General features: G+C 31.8%; 1 protein-coding gene across 1 annotated transcript in view; it reads left to right on the top strand.

The window, feature by feature from the left end:
* Positions 1-3,151: 3,151 nt before the first annotated feature.
* Positions 3,152-23,102, top strand: part of Ptprq (protein tyrosine phosphatase receptor type Q) — a 209,397-nt gene continuing 189,446 nt past the window's right edge. Inside the window, exons 1-8 of the mRNA XM_027929031.2 lie at positions 3,152-3,208; positions 3,555-3,666; positions 4,324-4,550; positions 6,861-6,930; positions 12,288-12,487; positions 13,930-14,179; positions 16,023-16,151; positions 18,942-19,088. Coding sequence (XP_027784832.2) covers positions 3,152-3,208; positions 3,555-3,666; positions 4,324-4,550; positions 6,861-6,930; positions 12,288-12,487; positions 13,930-14,179; positions 16,023-16,151; positions 18,942-19,088 — 1,192 coding nt within the window. The remainder of the gene's footprint in view (positions 3,209-3,554; positions 3,667-4,323; positions 4,551-6,860; positions 6,931-12,287; positions 12,488-13,929; positions 14,180-16,022; positions 16,152-18,941; positions 19,089-23,102) is intronic.

The following is a 23,102-nucleotide window of genomic DNA, read 5'->3' as shown; positions in this document are numbered from 1 at the left end:
CAGTGTTGATACATAGGAAATAGATAATGATCACAAAACCATTTTATTCATTGATGTATGTGAAATAATGCTTTTGACATATTAGTGTAAATGAAATTTATTATTAAAATTAATTTTACATGTTTCTTTTTATTTTTTAAATATGGCTACTCAAAAATCCAAAATTGCCTGTGTGACTTTCGTGGACTGTGCCGCTTTAGTCAATCACATGACCCACTGGCATATATCCAAGGCTCTGAAATATCCTGAAATAAAAGAAAGCTGTTTAACTTAAAACAGGAGTTATTTGACAAAGTGGTTTGATCACAGAACATCTATTTAATGATATCAGATTTGAGGATTAGGTTTTAGGAAATTACAATCTTGAATAAACAACTAAGAGTAGAATTCCTTTCCTAGCCCTAATTAAATTTGATTTGATGATATTTTTTCTCTTTAAACTCCAGATATTTCCACTTTATGATATGATTTTATTGGTTCTTGACAATTAGGTCGAGAATAGTATTTTTGCTTTGTATTTACCTGCTTTTGGGGACATTAAATTCCATGAAGAGCATATCACATATTATGGAGTCTACTTTTAGTCAATGGTATATTCAAGCTCATATCCAGGAAACTGCACTTCTCAATAATGACTTTGGCATTGCTCCATCTCCCCCTACCTCTCTGTCTAGACTACCACAAAATCCTACTAATTAGTCTTTTGCTGCCATTTTTGTCTCCACCCAATTCATATACATATTCCAAAATGATCTTTAAAAGCAACAACAACAAAAAGCATGAATCAGATTGCTTTCCTGCTTAAAATTCTTCAGTGACTTTCCATTGCATTTAGGAAAAAAATTTAAATCTTTAAACATAGTCTGCATGATCACCAGACTGTGTCACTTTCTTGCTTGATCCCATAAACTCGGTTTGACTTTCTTTAGTTATTCCAAATTTTTTTTTCCCATTTCTAGTGCTTCTATCCACTGTGCTTAGAAAGATCTTAATTCCTGTGAGCTTCTAGACTTTTCATCTTAATCAGATTGGCAAATTTCCAGACAAATACATTCTTCCTCTTGGTGAGACACATTTCATTCCTAGCCAAGAGTCCTTCACTGTAATCTTAAACCACAGCCTAGGAAACCAAGTCCCATATCACTACCATCCCCGTAATCAGCCTTTCACTTCTTGCATCTTCCTTTTTCTTCTAAAATCTCCTCTAGTTATTTTATAGTTTCTTGCTTAAAGCTTCATAGACATTAATTACTTTCTGGGATCCATGAAAAAATGTTAACCTTCACATAAATCAGTCCTGGGGAGGAGTAGCTGGTTGGACTGGTCCTCATGGTAGATTTTGTTTTTCAATGTGGGCTGGTAAGGAGAATCAAGCCCTCTTTTCTTAAGCTTGAAAATACAGAGGAAATATGTATGTGTGCAGAATTTTCTAGGAAAAAAAACCCCCAGCAGCTATGCACAAGAAAGGAAGCCTACCCATTACTAACTGGATATTCCTCTGATCTTTCATTCTGGGTTTACAATATTTCTAAAAAATTACCAGAAAATGGCAGTGCTCACTACATGGAAAACCTGGGGATGATGCCAAGAGAATATCTTTATCTTTGAGAATATTGGAGTGAATGGTAAATAATTGATATCAGATTTAGGTACTAAGGAGAAGATATGTTATAAGCATTAGGGGAATTTGTCAAAGAAAATAGAAGAAAACTTGTTACAAAATATTCCCTCTAAAATACTAAGAAATTGGCTGATTGTGTTAATTTTTTATAATATGCCCTATCAATTTTGTTAAGGAAATATACATTTTCTTTTTCCAATATATCCATTGCCAAATCTATGGTAGTGGAGTTTTAAAATAAGTGGAATTCAATGATTAATTCCATACTCCTTTCTTTTGCCGTTAGATTGGGTCTGTATCAGGCATGTTTTCACATGCTTGGCTTCATAGTCTCTCTCTGTACTGAAGATAAGGCAGAGTGCAAACCTGACTCATTAGGAACCAATCAGAGGAACTTTATGTGAAAAACTCCCTTTAAGGAGGTACAGGCAGCATAAACAAAATTTTGAAAAACAGTGGAAGCAAAGTAGAAATAGTTACTTTAAAATAGCTAGGACAATAGGTATTTCTCATTTAAAAATGATTGTATTTAATTTCCAATATGAAAATTAGCTTTTTCCTAGCCACATATTCATCAAAAATGCTTACTTTTTGAAAAAAATGGTGGATTTTGGCCATTATTTGCCAGCTATCTTCTGTTTGGTAAATTTCCAGTTATTGGATAGTTTGCTTTTACTTTGTCTTAAAATGATTCAATTTTTCAATTAGAGAATAAACATTTAGAAATGTTCAACAGATTTTTAACAAGTAAGGGATATCCTAGGAATAGATACATAAATTAATATATTATTTCTGATCATTGTACTTAAAAACTAGGTGTTACAGATATACAAAGAGATAATTTAAAGGATGTACTGTTTTCTAACACTTAATTATTTTGGAACCCAACCCTCAGACTATTGATTTTCATTTTTTGGAACTTTAGAATAACTCTATTTTTAAACCACTATTTTTCAATATTAGAACTGGAAAATCCTAGAAACTTAAAGCCTTCAATACTTCTGCAGGGCACTTTTCTCTGTGCTGGAGCCTGCCCTCCAACCATTTGGATAGGTATCATGTGGATCTTGTTCCTGACAGTGGCTTTGTTACTATCGAAGATCTTGGAGGTGGAGAATATCAGGTATAGTTTTCATTATTGTACTTGGCCAGCCTGCTTATATTTATATTTGGTCCTAGTAGTAAGGTTCTTTATGAAATTCATCCACTCTGAAAACTTACTCCTTGGAGTGTTTTTAAAAGCATAAGATGAAGACAAAAACAATGTTGAATTGATGAGTGTCAGTTTCAGCATTGGTTGACTGTTACCTTAGCAACAGCTACGCTTTTTTTTTTTTCAAGTCTACCCTGAACCTACAGCCAGCCATCCAAGAGTTCATGAATAGTTTAACAAAGAAAGGGCAGAGCTATTGAGTAATCCAGGCTCATTAATTGTGTACTTGCCAGGAGGACCTGTCTTTAAATCATTAATGCAGGCAACATTTCTCTCTGGAGCCATCAATGTGATTGTACTGCCTGAAAAATGTAATAATGATGGATTTTCTTATCATTTTTCTTTTATTTTTTATTGGAACTTCAGAGACACAGGTATTTTATATACTCTTAAAAGCCAGGCATGAGCAACAGGTTGTAGATTTTTAAGAGATTCTTAAATAGTTGTTCTTTGAGATAATGAACTGGGATAGATAGAAATACTGATTTAAGCTTTAATGATTCAGTATGCTTTGTAAAATTGTTTTTTTATAAGTTATCTGGTAAATAGTTACATGACATAACAAATTTATATTTTACAATAATATGGAAGTTTTGTGGTATTTTAAACTGTGCAGAGTTATGTGTTGAAGTGTTAATGTTTTGGTAGTAATAGATTTATTATTTTAGCTCACTTTTCAGGAATAATTTTAATAAAGATTATTTGGTTTTGGTATTCTAGGTTGATGTTTCTGATGCTGTTCCTAATACTAGGTATGACACAACCATCTCTTCTATTTCTGTTACAACATATAGTTCACCTGTTAGTAGAACAGTGACAACAAATGTTACGAGTGAGTATATGGTTTTAAAATCACTTTTTAATGAAATATTTGGAGTCAGTAAAACGCAATTGCATGAATAGACTTATATTTCCAGTATGAGTGTTATATGCATGCAACAGTTTAGAATAATTAAAGCAAAATGGAAACTTAAGAAAGTGATCTGTTAATCTGCTTTCTTCTGGTTCTTTAGCTTCCTTTACCTTTAAAGAGCAAAGATGATTACTCTATACCTGTTTGTGAAATGGATCAGAGACTGTTAATGGTAACATTTAAATAATACAGAGCCATGAAATTAAGCTCAGTGCTCTTGCTCAGAAAGGATTATTCAGTTTTTCAAGCTGTTTCTTGTTTGTTTGGTTCTTGTGCGTAAGCCTTGCATTCAGTAAGTTTCTTTTAAAAATGATTTGGCATCAAAGGTGTATTTGGCATGTAGTATTTAGTAGCATTACATTTTTTGCATTCTTATAAAAGAATGTTTTTGGTATTCTGCAAAGCTTTTATTAAAATATTTATTCATGTAGCAGAGCTCTAGGGAATATAAATTAATATTAACCTTTGGGAACTTTGGTAGTTTACATTTGTAAATACTTTTCTTGCTATTTTTTGGGGGATGGAAATACAATAATAGTTTGACCTTTTAACAAAATTAATTTTTTAATAAAATAGAACCAGGTCCTCCAATCTTTCTAGCCGGGGAGAGAGTTGGATCTGCTGGGATTCTTCTTTCTTGGAACACACCACCTAACCCGAATGGAAGAATTATATCTTACATTGTTAAATATAAGGAGGTATGCCCGTGGATGCAAACCGTGTACACAGAAGTCAGGGCAAAGCCAGACAGTCTGGAAGTTCTTCTTACTAACCTTAATCCTGGAACAACATATGAAATTAAGGTAATTATTTTATAAATAACTACTTAATATTTTATTCATTTTAAAAATAAAGGAGGTTTTTTTCCACCTGGTCAAGACTTGCATCTGAATGCAGTGACTGAAGAATGAGAAACTGAATCAACAGCCTCAACACCCACCTGAGATTTTAAAACTTTGTTGTAATCTCTTTTCATTTTAGTTTACATGTACATTTATAGACATTACTTGTTTTATAGAGCTTAGTTCAGTGCCTTTTATGACAAATAAGTTTAATTTAAGCAATTTAGGCTTTACAAGTGACAATATTCTCCTTTTTTTTTAAAATTGGTGCTGGGGTTTGAACCCAGGGCCTCATGCATGTTAGGCAAGTACTCTGTCACTGAGCTATATCCCTAGTCTGAAAATATAGTACTTTTTGATTAATCTTAATGTTAGCTCTGTTATTTTTCTCCTTACCCTTTTGTATTTGCATATATATTTTTGAAATTTTGGGTATTGGTTTAAGAACTTCTAAAGAGCCAGTTTTACTAAAAATAATAAATTCAATTCAATTTCACTCAACACATATTTGTTGAACATTTACTATGTTTTGTATTTATGGACATTTCAAATTCTTTACAATGTTAAATATGTAAAATCTAACAGCTTCTTAATTAAATACTAAATAAAAAAGAGCTTATAAAAAGCAGTCCGAATTAGTAAGGCCATATGAAAATATGTGCAATTAAGGGATATCTATGACATTTCCAAGGGCTAGTAAAGAATAGAGATATTTTTTTTGTCTTCCTACTATTTTCAACATAACACCCATATGTTTTTTGAGACTTAAATATAATTGAATACATAGAGGAAAATCTGTGAAAGCGAAATATGTGATCATATATAACTGAGATGCTCTTCTTAGATGGGAAGAAATGATGGGCGAGATTTTGCCAGAAAGTTTTCCTTATTGAAAACACGCCTATTTCTGGAATTAAGAACACTGAACTGGAGAGCACATGCCCATAGTAGGATTTTCCCAGTGAGAAAGTAAATAAGTAAACTTTTGTTTATGCAGAAGTCAAAATAAAAAAAAAAATTGTGATAGCTGTTTCACATAGAAGCATAAGTTAAAGAATAGGCAATCATTTTGACCTATGAAAATTACATTATGTAGGTATTTTCTTGGAACATGCACATATTCAGGTTAACTTATATTTAAAATATGCTACTTAGTGTAATAAATATTAAATTTAATGTGAAATAAGTAACTATTGTTGAGAAGAAAGTGATATCACTAACTTAGTTCTATTTAGATCTATTTTTATAGAGGCTGAATTTTTATTCCTTTGAATTCTCTTATTTCAGGCCTATAGGGCAGCCCCTACTGCTTGTTTCATCTCTCACTTTATAAATCATCATTGTGACGTTTACTCTGTTCAAATAAATGTTAGCCATTGCAGAATTCCAGTGGGTATTTGGCATGGTACATTTGATAGCTTCGGTATAAGCAACACTGTGGGGAAACCCTGTTATGTATTTTACATATGTTATTTTGCTTAGTCTTAGAACATTCTTATGACTTAAGTACATTATTACTCCAATTTAAGGATGAGAACAATGTGCCTTTGAATAGTTAGGTAAACTGCCCAATGTTAGTCATCTGAGACTTGGTATAGCTATAATTAAACCAAGGTTGTCTTGTTGCAATGATGACATTTTGCAAAAACTTGAGTTATATTCTCAATTATGATATACTTTTCTGTCTACTATTAACTTTATTGTGTGACTATGTTATTCAAGTCTGATATCTATTTGATTGCATTGTTCAAGTCTATTTGACTATAATTCATTAAAAAGAATATGTATACCTTTTAAATTTAGGATATTCAGTATAATTATTAATCAAATATATTCATTATTTTACAAATATTTTTCATCAGTATTTATTTGCCCAGTAGAGAGTAAACTCTAAATTCAAATACAGTATAAATGGTGTCTTATATTTGTCACAGAAATAATCATAGTTTCATGTATATAGTGTATATAGTGGACAAAGATTGAGTTATGGAAAAAATGCAACTTTCACTCAATTCTTGTTCTACCATTTATTCCTCTGTGACCAGGGGCAAGTTGTTGACCTGACTTGACCAGTGTCCTCATCTATAAAATATTGACAATGGTGCCTCCTGTTTTGATTTTATGGATAGCTATATTTGCCTTGGAAATTTTGTAATACTTAGAGGAAAAGACAATTTGGGTATTTACTCTATGGACAAGTCTGAGTTTTATTTCTGATTATTATTAATTGGAGAGCAAAAATTTGAACGTAATCCTTTTGATTTATTTTAGGTTGCTGCTGAAAACAGTGCTGGAATTGGAGTATTTAGTGATCCCTTTCTTTTCCAGACTGCAGAAAGTGGTAAATCATTTTTCTAAATGATTTATTTTGAAATAATATTGTCATGAGTTTCAGTCAAAGTAAATGGGGATATAAACAAAATATCATGCTCAAATGTATAAGATTCTCAATAGCATGGCTACTCCATTACTTTTAATTTCTTGTAATAATTAATTTAATCATTAAATATGTATTGTTCTTTCTGATTATAGAAGTCAATTAAGTGTTATCTTGGAAAATTTTTAAAAATAAGAAGAAAAACTCACAATGAAAATTATAAATACTCCTTTCATCCTGAAAAATCCCTATTATTACTTTAGTACAATTCTGGCTGATCTTTTTTTTCCCCATGAGTATATGTCAGTATGAATATATGATTAATGAATATTAGCTTGTACAAGTTATATAAGTTTATATCCTGTCTTTTCCTGTAAATATTAAATTATAAGTATTTTGTGACATTAGATTTTTGGAAATATGAATTTTAATGGTTATCATTTCATTCCATGACATGCAGTCATTACCAAACCAGTTTAAGACCACTTCCATTCTTCCAATGGCTGAGAGGAAGACTCTTGATGTCATGCTTGACTCTTCTCTCACACTACACATTTAATCTCAGCAATTCCTGTCAGCACTGTCATCAAAAAATATCCGGAATCTTCCCTTAATTGCTAATTACCCTTTCCAACCAACTTTCTTGCCTGAATGATTGAAAAACTCCTTACTGGTCTTCCTGTTTCCAACTTGCTTGCCTACAGCCAAACTCTCGCCACAGGAGCTGCATCATCTTTTGAAACACAGGCCAGATTATGTTACTTCTGTTTTCCTTACATGGCATTAGGAATGAAACCCTGTGTCCTTTCCCTGTTGCATGCTTTTTCTTCTTTCTGACTTCCTCATTTCCTACTGTCTCTCCATCTGCTCCAATCACACTGATTTTCCATCTAGAGGACCTTTGCACTTCCTCCTATCTGGGATGTGCTTTCTCTAAATATCCATAGAACTCTCTCCTCAAGCTAATTCAGATCCTATGTGTTATTTTTCTGGCTGCATCTTGTAGAATAACCCTCATTTCCTTCTGACTCTATTTCCAACAAATATATATTTTTTCCATTGGATCAACCTGAAACATTACACATTCACTTATATATTTTTATTATATATATTAGCCCAGAACATAAGCTTTGTTATAAAAATAAGTTTTTATTAAAGGCAGGTGCTTTTATTTATTTATAATAGCAAATTGTTAGAACCAAATATATAGAAGAATGACTACATAACTGATGGCCTCTTCTTTCAGCAACAAATGTTCACCATGGAGCTTATATTCTAGGGGGATAAGATAAACAAATACATGTATTACTAAGTAATATGTCAGGTGGGTGAAAAGTTCTGTAGAACAATTTCTGTAATGTTATACAATCCTGAATGTTCTATATGTCAATAGGATAAAAACCTTCTGATGGTCCACTGCCAAAAGGATAAGTTTATATGGGCCTTTGGTATCTAATAGGATACAGTAGTCAGGGTTAAAAAAACATAAGTTTTATGATCCAGTTCCTGGTTGAGACCTCATCAGGAGAAGCCTGTGAACAGATGCTGAATTCCTTTGAAGGAGTAATGAGAGATTACTGGGGTTGGGAACCTGGAGAATATTTAAAATTAGAAATGAATGATTCTTGATGTCTAACTTCTGTTGATTTTAAACACAGACTTTCAGATTATCTGTACAACTAAAAATAAAATGGAAAAAGAATCACTTTAAAATTAAGTGGGCAGTAGGATATAAGAGAAAAAAATCTGTCAGTTTTCAGTTTTAGGGGAAATAATTGGAATGATTTTTGAATGATATAGAATTTAGTTTTATTTTGTTAATCTTCATCTTGATTTGATTCCTGCTAGAAGATTGTACAAGCAGACTACAACTTCAATTTGACAGAGTTTGATCCCTATGTATTTTGTACTTCCATTAATCAACCTAATTTGTAGGGATGTTCTCTCTCAGGCAACTGATGATTGGGAAAAAGTAGAGGAACTCTAGGATATGGTGAAAGTAATGCTAGAACAGGAGTCTCTTTGCTGACTTGCTGCTTATTTTTTAATTTGAAGATGTTCAGTTATACCAGAAATCACCAATATATTTCATGCAATTACCTGTTTTTGTTATTTGTGTTCCATTAAACACAAATTTAGGGAAGATTCTTATGGAATAAATGGCATTTATTATTTTTAAATTAGAAGTAATTTGTCTTTCTATGAGGAAAATATAGATTAACCAGTGATCCTACACTAAATTGATATTATTCCATCCATGAGCTCAAAAAAGCCCAACATTTAATTTTTTGTGCAATTCCATTTCAGGTAAATATTAAAAATAGTACTTGCACCTTGTTATCTAATAGAAATGCAAAAAAAAAACCACTTTGAAACTATGTGTAGATTTTTACAGTTCTTAATGACTCAAAAGATATGTTTTATACAGATTATACTTTGAAAGTTGGAGATACTTTCACATGCTTGTGTATGTATGCATGTCTGCAATCTATACACTTCCTTCAGGTGTGTGATAAAACATCTATACAGTATTAAATTTCTAAATTTTTTTTTAATATTTAGTTTTTAGTTGTAGTTGGACACAATATCTTTTATTTTTTTATTTATATGTGGTGTTGAGGATCTAACCCAGGGCCTTGCACGTGCTAGACGAATGCTCTACCACTGAGCCATAACCCCAGCCCAATAGAGTATTAAATTTTAATTGGATAAAGATGGATAAATTCACCCTATAAATAATCAAGAAATAATGCAATTCTGATGCATAAAATTGAGAAGTAAAAACTAGAATATTTAAAATAGGGAAAGACTGCCAACCGTAGAAAAGAGTTGGAATTAATCTTCAAACACCATAAAATCACAAAGGAAAATACACCAGATATGTCTTACTGAGGCAAAAATAAAACAAGTTAATAGAAATATCTTACTTAGTAGATATTGCTTTTCAGATTTAATTGAATTTGATTAGTTCTTTATGACTGTTGTTAAGGCTTATTGTTAGCTCATATATAATTTGTTATTGATATATAACTATTTCAGGAATACTTATATGCATAGATTATGCAAATAAGAAAATTTAAATATGATTAATAATTATGATAAAATTTTAATTTTGCAGTTTCACAGCATCATATATTTAACATTTTTCTTTTTGTTATATTATATTTTACTTACTCCAGAGAAATTCAAATGTTAACTCTTTAGTATCAGAGAATTACCATATTGTCATTACACTTCTTACATTTTAATTCCATTTTATCAATTCCTCTTAGAGATAAAATTTTCTTCCATTATTTCATCCTTTAGTAATCATTCTCAATAATTTTTGTATTTTATTTTTTTTTCCACTAAAATGCAGCGTCTTCAAGTTTCTTCATTCCTACTGACTAACATTTAGTTCACACAGGGCCCAGCTTCCTAGTACACCTCAAATGATTCATGCAGCTTTTATTTATAAGTTGTATCCTGGCATTCTTCACTATAGTGCAAACCTAAACTCTACTTATTTGTCATCATGATACTAGTCACCTTTACCATCATACACTATTTTACTTCCAAGGTTTTGTTTTGGTTTCTTTGCAAAGTGACTTATCACATTTGTTCTATCTGTTGAAGATTTTTTTTTTTTTTTTTTTTTTTGTACCAAGGATTGAACCCAGAGGCACTTAACCACTGAGCCACATCCCCAACTCTTTTTATATTTTATTTAGAGACAGGGTCCTGCTGGGTTGCTTAGGGCCTCACTAAGTAGCTGAGATTGGCTTTGACCTCAATCCTCCTGCCTCAGCCTCTTGCCCAGCTGAAGGATCTTGATTATTTACTAGAGAGTAAATAATATCTTTATATATCTTACCATTAAATTAATGAACATAATTTTCCTTCATACTGTTCTCATCCAACTAAAATAGTATTCAGATTATTATTTTTTCTTTTTCTTTTATTTATATATGACAGTGGAGTGCATTGCAATTCTTATTACACATATAGAGTACACTTTTTTCATATCTCTGGTTGTATACAAAGTATATTCACACCAATTTGTGTCTTCATACATGTACTTTGAATAATAATGATCATCACATTCCCCGCTCACCCCTTTGTCCTATCTAGAGTTCATCTATTCCCCCCATGCTCTTGCTTCCTATCCCACTATGAATCAGCCTCCTTATATCAAAGAAAATATTCAGCATTTGGTTTTTTGGAATTGACTAACTTCACTTAGCATTATCTTCTCTAACTCCATCCATTTACCTGCAAATGCCATGATTTTATTCTCTTTTATTGCTGGGTAATATTTCATTGTGTGTATATGCTACATTTTTTTTAATCCATTCATCTATTGAAAGGCATCTAGGTTGGTTCCACAGTTTAGCTATTGTGAATTGTGCTACTATAATTGTGGCTGTGTCCCTATAGTATGCTGCTTTTAAGTCCTTTGGGTATAGACCAAGGAAAGGGATAGCTGGGTCAAATGGTGGTTCCAGTCCCAGTTTTCCAAGAAATCTTCATACTGCTTTCCATATTGGCTGCACCAATTTGCAGTCCCACCAGCAGTGTATGAGTGGATCTTTTCCCCCACATCCTCGCTAACACTTATTGTTGTTTGTCTTCATTATAGCTGCCATTCTGACTGGAGTGAGATGAAATCTTAGAGGTTTTGATTTGCATTTCTCTAATTGCTAGTGATGATGAACATTTTTTCATATATTTGTTGATTGATTGTATATCATCTTCTGAGAAGTATCTGTTCATGTCTTTGGCCCATTTATCAGATTATTATTATAATTAATGATTAAATGCAAAGTATGATATAATTCTAAAGAAAGCGAAATTTGAGGTATATAAAGCTCAACATACAATAGTCACAAACTATTGGTCGGGTATCTATCTACTTGATGTTAGGTACTACATATTTTATAACAGTCCTGTTGTTCTGGTGCAAATGTTTGGGTAATTGTTTCAATTTGCCACTTGATTCAACATCTAATTAGTATACATAATTCCAATATATTTAAGGAAGTAAGAAATTTGTTCTTTTTTGTATATTCACAAACAACTATAGATTGAATATTATATCATATTTGTTTGAACTATTTTGCCAATGCATGTATTTGTTCAATAATGGTGAAGTAATGGATTTTTAAAAATTTTAGGCTAAAGCAAATGAAATTTTAGAAGTTATACTTAAGTAGACCATTCAATTTGTTTTTATGTTTAATTTCATAATGCAAGGAAATTTAACATCCTGAAGGTATATAAATGCCATTCTAAATTTTGTAACAGTGTCTTTTACCTTTCTTCAATCCCTCTCATTCACCCAGCTCCAGGAAAAGTGGTCAATCTCACAGTTGAGGCCTTCAACTACTCAGCAGTAAACTTGATTTGGTATTTACCTCGGCAACCAAATGGCAGAATTACCAGCTTCAAGATTAGTGTCAAACATGCCAGGAGTGGGACAGTAGTGAAAGACGTCTCTGTCAGAGTAGAAGACATCTTGACTGGGAAACTCCCAGAATGTAATGTAAGCATTTTGGAACACTTATGTGCCTTGGAAGTTTTAGGTGAATGTTTGTTTTGAAGTATTTGGCATCTGGATACTATATATTTCACCAAAGTGCTCATTTTTACCTCATTACTCATACTACTAGGCCATAGTGTCATGTGACACACATTTATCTATAGGAATCATTGGAGGCGATTGGGAGAAAGATGAAAAGCTCTTAAGAAGCTCTGGAATAAGCTGGGTGCTGTGGCATATGCCTGAAATCCTAGAGGCTCAGGAAGCTGAGGCAGGAGGATTGTGAGTTCAAAGCCAACCTCAGCAAGGGCGAGGTGCTAAGCAATTCAGTGAGACCCTTTCTCGAAATAAAATACAAAATAGAGCTGGGGATGTGACTCAGTGCTTGAGTACTCCTGAGTTTTATCCTCTGTACCAAAATAAAGAAGCTCTGGAATAAAACTTCATGAAAGAAGTCACCTTGGGATAAGCATGTAGAAAGGTTAGATGGAGATGGTGTGAGGGAGCTCTTCCAGGCAGAGGACATATTTTAAGTCCCTGAGGAGGAAATGTGTAAGATGATTGGAGGAATGGTTATATTTGTACATGTAGGAAATTTAGTTTGCAAGGATTAATTGGCAAGAGTTAGACTTAGTTTTTATAGTGTATACCTTGGGGAAAGAAATTTTTTTTTTAGGCCTGGGGGGTGTGGCTTAGTGGTAGAACACTTGCCTAGGGTTCATAAAGCCCTAGATTCAATCCCTAGTAGCACACAAAACAAAACGAAACAAAAACAATTTGTCATTCTAATCATCAAAGAGAATCATCAAGAAGTACTATAATAATGCTTTTCCTAAAATCATTTTGGTGATTATTGAGGTATTACTGATGGAGAAACATTCAAACAAAACAATTTTTAAAAAATCATTTGTAGAAATCTCAAAATCTTTGTTTTCAAATTATGATACGTTTCTAATACACACACATGCCTATGCACATATGGTCACACCTAACATATTTTAGTAGTGTTATGTTTTGAGGACTTATGATAAAAAATGATGTTAACAGTTATAAAGTGGTTATACTTAAAATTATTTTAGCTCTTTGGCTCTTGTACTGTTAACATGAATTTTCAAGATTCCTACTATAGTTTTACTTTTATTTTAAACCACTTTTAATACCACCCATAAGAAAGATTAAAGTATAAAGAATATAATACATATATTGTGTTCTAAAATTGTAGACATAAGTGGACTAATTACCATATAGCAAATTTACCCATAATATAATCTTCTAAAATCTTTCTCTCTCTCAACACACACACACACACACACACACACACACACACACACACACACTGACAATCAGTATTTGGAATATAAAGGAAAAAGACAGGAGTGATTTTTTTGTATGTTTACCCAGTGATATCACATTATTTTCCTATTGGTGTTCATCTTACTCACCAGGAGAACAGTGACTCTTTTCTGTGGAGTACCTCCAGCCCTTCTCCAACCCTTGGTAGAGTCACGCCTCCATCGCGTACCACATATACATCGAGCTCGTTGACGAGGAGTAGGATCAGCTCTGTGTGGAAAGAGCCTATCAGTTTTGTAGTGACACATTTGAGACCTTACACAACCTATCTTTTTGAAGTTTCAGCTGTTACAACTGAAGCAGGTTATATTGATAGTACCATTGTCAGAACACCAGAATCAGGTATGCTTTCATTTGGTTAGAAAAAAATATTTAAATTATTTATGAAATAATCTTTCCTGTTTTCCATTTAGATTATTTTGTTAACCTTCTTTACTTTTTCGTAACTGTTTTCCCTCTGGTAATAGATAATAAACATCCCATCTGCAGTATCTAAAAATTTTGATTTTCTTTTATATTATGGTACTAAACTAAGTATGTAAAAAACAAACAAACAAACAAAAAACAAAACAAAAAGATTTGAAATGAAGGATTCCTCAGCTGCTAACTATGATCCAATGGTCAGCATTTATCATTCTATGACCTCAGCAATTTTTTCACAATCAACTCTGCCTTTCTAAATCATCTTTAATATGTTATGGGTGTTATCTGATGTAGAAGTAATACCTGCAATAGCAGAACTAGCATGTGATTACCATTCAGTATCAGATAAAAGCTGTGGCTCAAATATATACCTACTTATATCATCTTTGCAGGATAGTTTTCTCATCTGAAAAATGGAGATGGAAACAGTAACTTCAGTATGAATGTGTTGTTAGGATTAAATAATGGTGTTAGGATTAAATAAATTCTAAGAGGACATATTTCTTAGGTTTGAGTATTTATATTCTTGAATATATGTATATAAGTTTATATGGTTACTGACATAGTACCATAATATCTACACATTAGCATACATATTATCTACATTGTAGATGCTTGATATGATATGATGTCTACATGAATACTCATACATATCATAATATTGATATATATATAGTTTACATATCATATACATAATAAATGTCTGATATATTATGTATGTCATAATATAGTAACAGGAATTCAGTTGCGGTTATTAATTTTAGTGTATACTGGAAATTATTAGCAGGATAATTTCACTAAAGGATACTCTTTTTTTCCTAGTGATATTGTTGTCAGCTTCTATTATTTTCTATCATACATAAGATTGAAATTACTTTTTCTTAATTTAAATAATCATCTCTGAATCAAATCTTTTCCTTTGTCTATATGTGTTACTTCTTTTTAAAAAATATTTTTTAGATATCGATGAACCTTTATTTTATTCATTTATTTGTTTGCAGTCCTGAGAATCGAACCTAGTGCCTTACACATGTTAGGCAAGCGCTCTACCATTGAACCCCAACCCCAACCCTATACTTGTTACTTCTTTTAAAATATAAAAAAAAATCATTAGTATTACATAAAATAAAATCTGTAAACAAGAATTTTGTTTTGAATAAACACTTGTAATTGTTTCATTTCAAGTAAAAGAGAATAAGATATTGAAATAGCTGTGAAAATTAGATATTTTAAAATGTTATTATTACTTTTATATATTATGAGTATTACAGTTGAATCTTGTAACAGTGTGTTGTAAATTTGCTCTCAGAACCAAAGACAGATATTGGTACTAAACAGTAAAGATCATTGCCAATAAATTCTGAGAGTTATTTTTTGACCCTTTCACCTATCCATCCAACAGAAAATGTTCATCAGCAGATATTCAGATGTTGTCAAATAGGATGTATATGCAGGTATATATATTTGATGACAATGTAGCATTTACTATGAATGTTATAGTGAATATAAGAATGAAATTACATGTGAAATCACACACAGTTCTACATAAAATTAATAATTGTTGTATATTTACAAGTTAATCTAATGATTCAGCAAGTCTTACTCAAATTCTTTAATTATACTCTATTTTTCCTGTATGTTAAAAAACGCTTTGCTATTAGATTTTTTTCCATGATTTTATGTCTTATTATGTGTATTTAATAGGATATTCCTTTATTTAAAATATGTATTATATGTTCATTTTTTTCTATAATAATTTCAGTGCCTGAAGGACCACCACAAAACTGTATAGCGGGCAATGTTACAGGAAAGTCCTTTTCAATTTCGTGGGACCCACCAAGTATAGTAACAGGGAAGTTTAGTTATAGAGTTGAATTATATGGGCCGTCAGGTAAGTCTTAATTGATTTTGTGTTTACCTTTTGGAGTAAAAATTGTTAAATGCATTACTAGTATCAAACATTTAAAAACTACCAACCTCCTTTTTAAAAACACTAAACCTGAGGAAAATATTAAAAAAAAAAATAACAAGGAAGTCCTTTGGACTTTTTTGCTTAAAACCATTAGTGAGTCTAACTCTAGTTCCTTTACCTCCACTATTCATGTGGAGGTAAAGAAACTAGAGACTACTCCCCAAGAAAGGAAGCATTGGAGGAGATATGACCCTTCAAGGTATTTAAACAAGAAGACTTATTTTTTAAAGAAATTTTTGTTTAGTTGTAGATAGATAGAATGCCTTTATTTTATTTGTTTATTTTTATATGGTGCTGAGGATCAAATCCAGTGCCTCACGCATGCTAGGCAAGAAGAGCTCTACCACTGAGCTACAGCTCCAGTCCAAGACCTTGATTTATATTCATGAAGAACAATGGGTTTAGATTATATTAAATCAAATTTCTACTTAGGATAATGAATCTATTTTTAATCATCATTGTGCTTTGATAATTACATGGGAATTCTCTATACCTTTAGCTCAACTTCACTGTTAACCTAAAACAGTTCTGAAAATGAAGTCTATTAAAAATAATAATTTGGAAAACATCACAAGATGACAATTTATCCATTGAAAACAAACAGGACCTCATCACTTGCTACAAATAATTTAGGGAGTTCAAATATTGTACTGTGGGACGTGAATTAAAGAAACTCTAAAATTCTTTCTTAATCTGAGAACCTTTTGTTCTATGAAAGAAATTTCCTTCAAATAATGATGAAACAACACAAATCTACATATTGTTATTATTTGGAACAATCAAAAAAGATCCAAATTTCCAAAGCATTTCATTTTGAAATTCCTATGGTATGAAACACATAAGCAACCTCTATTTTCCATCCTTCAGTAACTTATGTTTCTAAAATTCTGAAATATGTGTGGTTCCTTAAAAAAATGATAGTTTTCTGATACATCTTTTCTATCGGATATTATTTTTCACAACTTTACTGAGGGAAACTTTCTTCTTTTTAGACTGGCTGATATTTTAAGATGCATTTAGCAACTATGGCAGTTAGCAATATGAAATCACTAGTGATTGTGGCAAGAGCAATTATGGTGATACTCCACCCTGAAACCATTGAAATGCTTTCAGAAAGAATAGGAGAAGATCATTGAAACAGAGGATATAGACACTGCAAAGTGAAGTCATGAATGCAGGTGGGAAGTATGAGTAGGGTGATCAGAGTCAACAGATTTTTTATTAGGAACAAATAAACCATGTTTGTTTGCTGAAAAGAAAGAAAAAATAATAGGAAAGATGAGAATTGTTGGAATGATGATTGCATAGGCAGAAGTTAACGTCTTTTTAAATGGAATGGAATCTAATCCAGGAATTGGATCAAGATAACAATATAGGGTCAGTTGAAATGGTATTTATTGTGCTTTTCTTCAGTTCCTTCAACAAGAGAAGTTTAAGGGAAATGAGAATTTCTATAAGGCAGCCATTGCATTTGACTATGACATTGAGGCTAAATAAAGCATCAAATGGTGACTAAACAAAATGAAAAATAAAATAGGTAGTAAGATAAAGGGATTGAAGTGGAAATTCCAGTGCACTTAGAGAATTGTTGTTTCAGGTCCTAGAGTGCGTGAATGAGGCTAGATAAAGCATCAAATGGTGACTAAACAAAATGAAAAATAAAATAGGTAGTAAGATAAAGGGATTGAAGTGGAAATTTCAGTGCACTTAGAGAATTGTTGTTTCAGGTCCTAGAATACGTGAAGAAGAGATATAGAAAAGTGGTCAAAAACAGTTGCATGGAATAGAGCTAATGGATGATTTATACTTATTGGTAGTGGTGCTAATTTATGGCCTAGAAGAAGTAGCTGAGATAGGATGTAGAAATATATTATGGAGAAGTCATCATGATTTAGTGATCATCTTTCAGGATATTAATATCACCACAAATTAAAATGGCAGCATTCAACGAAGAGCTAAACCACCTAGAATAAGACCTGGAGGGCTAGGAGATGTCATTGATGATGTGGGGTTTAAAGCTGTGGGGTTTATAAGGAGGCAGCAGGAGTGGTCCCAGGTGGGTCAGTAAGGAACAGGTAGAATATCTCTCACACCTGAAGCCTAATCATGAGACCTGTGGTGAAAAAAATAGACTGCTACTGTTTGTGAGTGGCTACAGAGGAACAGAAGCAAGTGTACTTAGAGAACATGCAGGTTTCAATTAGAGAAAAAGGTGAAGGAAATAATCAGAGGTAAAGTTGAGGATTTAAGGAGTTCTGCTGATTGACTATTCAAAAATTTTGTTCACAAGTCAAGCTAGAAATATTTTCAAAATATATCTTCTTCCAGAACAGATATCTTCTTACAGAAAATTTAGCATTGACATTGAATAAATTGAATATGAAATACTGTCACTATTTTTATGTTGATAAAATCTGGTGTTTCTCTTAAATATGTCCAAAATAACATGGTATCCAACAGATTTTTATGACAATAAAAGTAATTTTAAACACTGGATTATTTTCATGATTTTTTTATTGTTTTAGTTAAAGTAGTATCAATCTACAATTAAGCCAAATGTTTAAAATATATTCACTTTTCATGTTATAATAACAAATGTTACTATATAGGTTAACACTTCGGTTATTGTCCTTGGCTCTATATGTAAAAATGAGAATGATTACATGCTTGACAAAAAATAATCCATAGGCATCTTCTGCTTTTTTGTAGGTCGTATTTTGGATAATAGCACAAAAGACCTTAAATTTTCATTCACTAACTTAACACCATATACACTGTATGATGTCTATGTTGCTGCTGAAACCAATGCAGGGGTTGGACCCAAGTCAAATCTTTCCATATTTACTCCTCCAGATGGTAAGAGTATCTCTTTTAGGGAGTTAATGAGATATTTTTGATAACTTATCAATTTTATTGAATTGGTAAAAATAAAGCAATTTGGCTTATATTTAATTAACATTATTTCCTTTTCATATTTATTTTTTAGTTGTAGTTGGAAACAATACCTTTATTTTATTTATTTATTTTTATGTGGTGCTGAGGATTGAACCCAGGGCCTTGCACATGCTAGGCAAGTGCTCTACCTCTGAGCCACAACTCCAGTCCCAGCATTATTTCTTTTTTAAATTCTTACCTAATTTGCTCTGAATATACGTTCTCCAGAACATTAAACTTATAGCATACTTCATTATAAAAGTAGCCAAATATCAAACAAGATAAAGACATATATGCAGTTTTAGTCTGTTAGGAACTCACAATGAATTTGGGCAAAACCTGAAGAAGTCATAACTTAAAATGAACACATTTAATGTTGTTTAACCACATTGTTTATGGTGGAATTTTTTTTCACAAAAGTAGTTTTCATAGGAATTTCTATATTCTCAATGCCTATTAACAAACTGTTTATAATCAAAGGGAATTCTAAGCAAGTGAGGATTCTTAATGGGTCCCTAATACAGATTTACCAGCATTTACTAAAATTATCAAAATACTATTTCTAATCAAGAAATTTTCTCATTTATTTTTTAAGCATGATTACTTAGGTGAATTCTACTGTTTTAGAAAATGCTGATTATACTATTTCATAACATCTTCCCGGCTCACACTACACTTGCTAAATATCTTCATTTCTATTTAGAGATTATAATTATTGATAATAAAATCATTTTATAATAAATTCTTTTAAAAATCATTTTGACAATAAATTCTTTCCACATTTTATTGGTATGGGAGCTAATACACAATAACTGTTATGTTAAATATACACTTGTGGGGCTACACACACACACACACACACACACACACACACACACACTAAATTGGGCATGCATTCATCAGATAAATCATTCAAGTATCTGACCATTAGAGGGCACCAACCATTAGAAAATTTTGTACATCTTCCCCTTCAAAGAAACAAACCTTGGTAATATTTTGAGTTTGTAAAGAATGCAAAAAAAAAAAAAGTGTTTTTTTTCCCAAATGAAAATTTTAATGTCCAGGAATGCATACTCATAGGAAAATGCTCTCACTTTTTCATACTAAAATTTTACCAGTGTCTATCAGAAGAATCTTGTTTTTTTGTGGATTCCCATTAGACCTTAAGTTTTTGCCTTATCTCCATGTAAAAACTGCTCTTAAGAATTTCTCCGTAAGCTGGACATGTTTATGGATGGCTATTAAATACTGCAGACTCCTGGACTTTGGTTTTAATAGCACTTTCTCAACCAACTATTTGACCCATTAATTTCTATTCTTATATTATACAATTAAATACATCCTAAATTTTTGACTTGTTTCAGGTCCAGCTGATTTTGTTGCTTCTAAACTGAATCTGTTAATTTAAGATAATTGTTTATCATTATCATTCTTGGCCTAAACCGTTTGACAAAGACAGAGAACTAGATAATATATGATCACATGTAATGCTATGTGTTTGCTTTGGATATCACTTAAAAATTTATTTCCCTTTGTTTCCATATTTTTTATTCACAAAATAAGTAGAACTTTAAAGACATTGTTCAATGCTTCTCATATGGGCTATTTTTCATACCAAATCATCTTGAACAGATGACTCTATTTGCCCTGTAAAAAAAGCAATTTGTCCTGAGTTTCATCCTGCTACCTTCCTGAGCTACTGGTTATGGAGACCATACTGTGGTGGATCTCAGGGGAGCCCTTTGATAACAGGTGGGCTCCACTAAGAGCAGGAAAGGCTTGGATCTTACCTCTTAATGCCCACCTTCCTCCATGAAGTTCTCTGGGGGGGATTGTTCAGCCTCAGGCTTTGCTTCAATGGAATGCTCTGGCAAAACTATCAAGTGACTCTTTATGCTTCTGACAATAATAATTAATCTTGGTCCCAATAATAAAAGTTTGAAATAAGGGAATCTTTAAACTATATGAGAACAATCTAATAATTCATTAGAACTATCTACATCCAGTTAAAATTGGTATCTTAATTTTAGATTATTATTTTTCATTTATTTCTCCAACAACAAATGAAAAATTTATTTAAATCATTATTTTCCTTGTATTGTAATTAAGGTTACTCAAGTTAACTTATTTCCCATATTTAAAAGTACTCTCCAGTCTATTTAAAAAATAATTAGGACTAGTTTTCTTGTTTAAAATTAATACCTTTTCAAACAACTTGGATTCTGATAAAGCTCCAAGTATTCATAGACAAACATTGAATTGACCTTGTATAGTGAATAATGTGTGCTTTCATATTGCAGAGGGTTTATTGCTGAGGATGTTATGATCCATAGTCTACTTCATCAGAAACAAATCAACTTCCTTCTGGCCTCACACCTGTAATCCCAGTAACTCGGGAAGGAGGATACAAGTTCGAGGCCAGCCTTGGAAACTTAAGGAGGCCCTAAGCAACTTAGTGAGACTCTGTCTCAAAATAAAAAGCAAAAAGGGCTGGAGATATAGGTCAGTGGTAAAGTGTCCCTGGATTAAATCCCTAGAAGCCAAAAAACAAACCAAAAAACTTCCTGTTATAAAATTACCCTATCTTTTTTCTAAGATTTTTATACATATATTATTTAATATATATTATATACTGATATGTACTGAGTAGATATCTACATAGGCAAGAAATAGAGATGATTTGGAGAAAAATCAATAACTTAATAATCTCCAGTGTTATAAAATGTCATAGAGTTGCAAATTCTAAAACTAGATAATGCTGATAAATGTAACACAGGCAACAACATTTTATTATTTGTATGGAAGTTAAAAAATCATACATAAATTTATTGCTTCAGTATAGCCTAATAATTTCTCTGTCACTGGTGTCAAATATAAGTAGGGTCAGTATTTTTTAAAATCAAACACATTTTTGAAATGTGTATTTTCTCCCATAAACAAACTATGGGATTGAAGACTTTTGTCCTTGGTAATTGCAAAATAGTAGTAAAATCTTTGTTGGAGAAACACTGAGAACCTGTCAATTTTGTGATTTCCAATGCTTTTATTTTTAATACTTTTTTCCTGAAATGCTCTTCTAATAGGAGTTTAATTTGCTAGAAAATGAAAAAAGTTATATAGTGTATTTTATTTGCTAGAATATTATTTGTCCCTATTAAATTTCTTGCAATAGTTTTTCATTTGAGAACCTCAGACCATTTGGAATATGTTTGGCCAATCATATATTTATTCTGTTTTTCATTTACTAGTAAGATTTTGTGTTGACTTGGTAATGACTCTAAGGTATTCCCTGTGGGCAACACTTTCAGAACTGATGCTGCACCATGACTAATCGTCTTATGTGTTTGGTTTTCTTTAGTGAATTTTGTATCAATATTAAAGGAATTAGATATAATCCATGCTTCTCTGATTTCTCTGTAAGAATTTGTGGTATAACAGATCAAGTATCTTTCTGAAGACAAGATACAGTGCTGTCTACTCCATTTCCTTTATCCTCTGAGCTTTTCCCCCCTCATAGGAAAATATAGAACCACTTAATCCTTACTTGAATTTTAATTTGAGGTACTAGTTATCATGGGACAATACTTGTTTTATTGAAAAATATAAAAGATAAACAATGTTTGCTACCATTTATAGGTCTGGCTTGCAAAACAAGACAAATATATATATATATATATATATATATATATATATATATATATATATATATATACATTCTGCTCTACTGAGTATATTTGATATCCTCCTACCACATTACTGTGTTACATCAGGAGGTTTGGACCATTTCACTTATTCTTCAATAGGTACAGTTCAGTTGTCTGATTAATCTGATCAATGTAGTCATTAAACTGGCTTTTAGTTAAGATTTTTTGTCAGTTCAAATTAGGTGTGAAAATGCCCAATATCTTGTATGATTTATGTTATGCAATGCTGGCT

Source organism: Marmota flaviventris, chromosome 3, assembly GCF_047511675.1.
Source record: "Marmota flaviventris isolate mMarFla1 chromosome 3, mMarFla1.hap1, whole genome shotgun sequence".
Classification (NCBI taxonomy): domain Eukaryota; kingdom Metazoa; phylum Chordata; class Mammalia; order Rodentia; family Sciuridae; genus Marmota; species Marmota flaviventris.
This window is presented reverse-complemented; position numbering and strand designations above follow the sequence as displayed.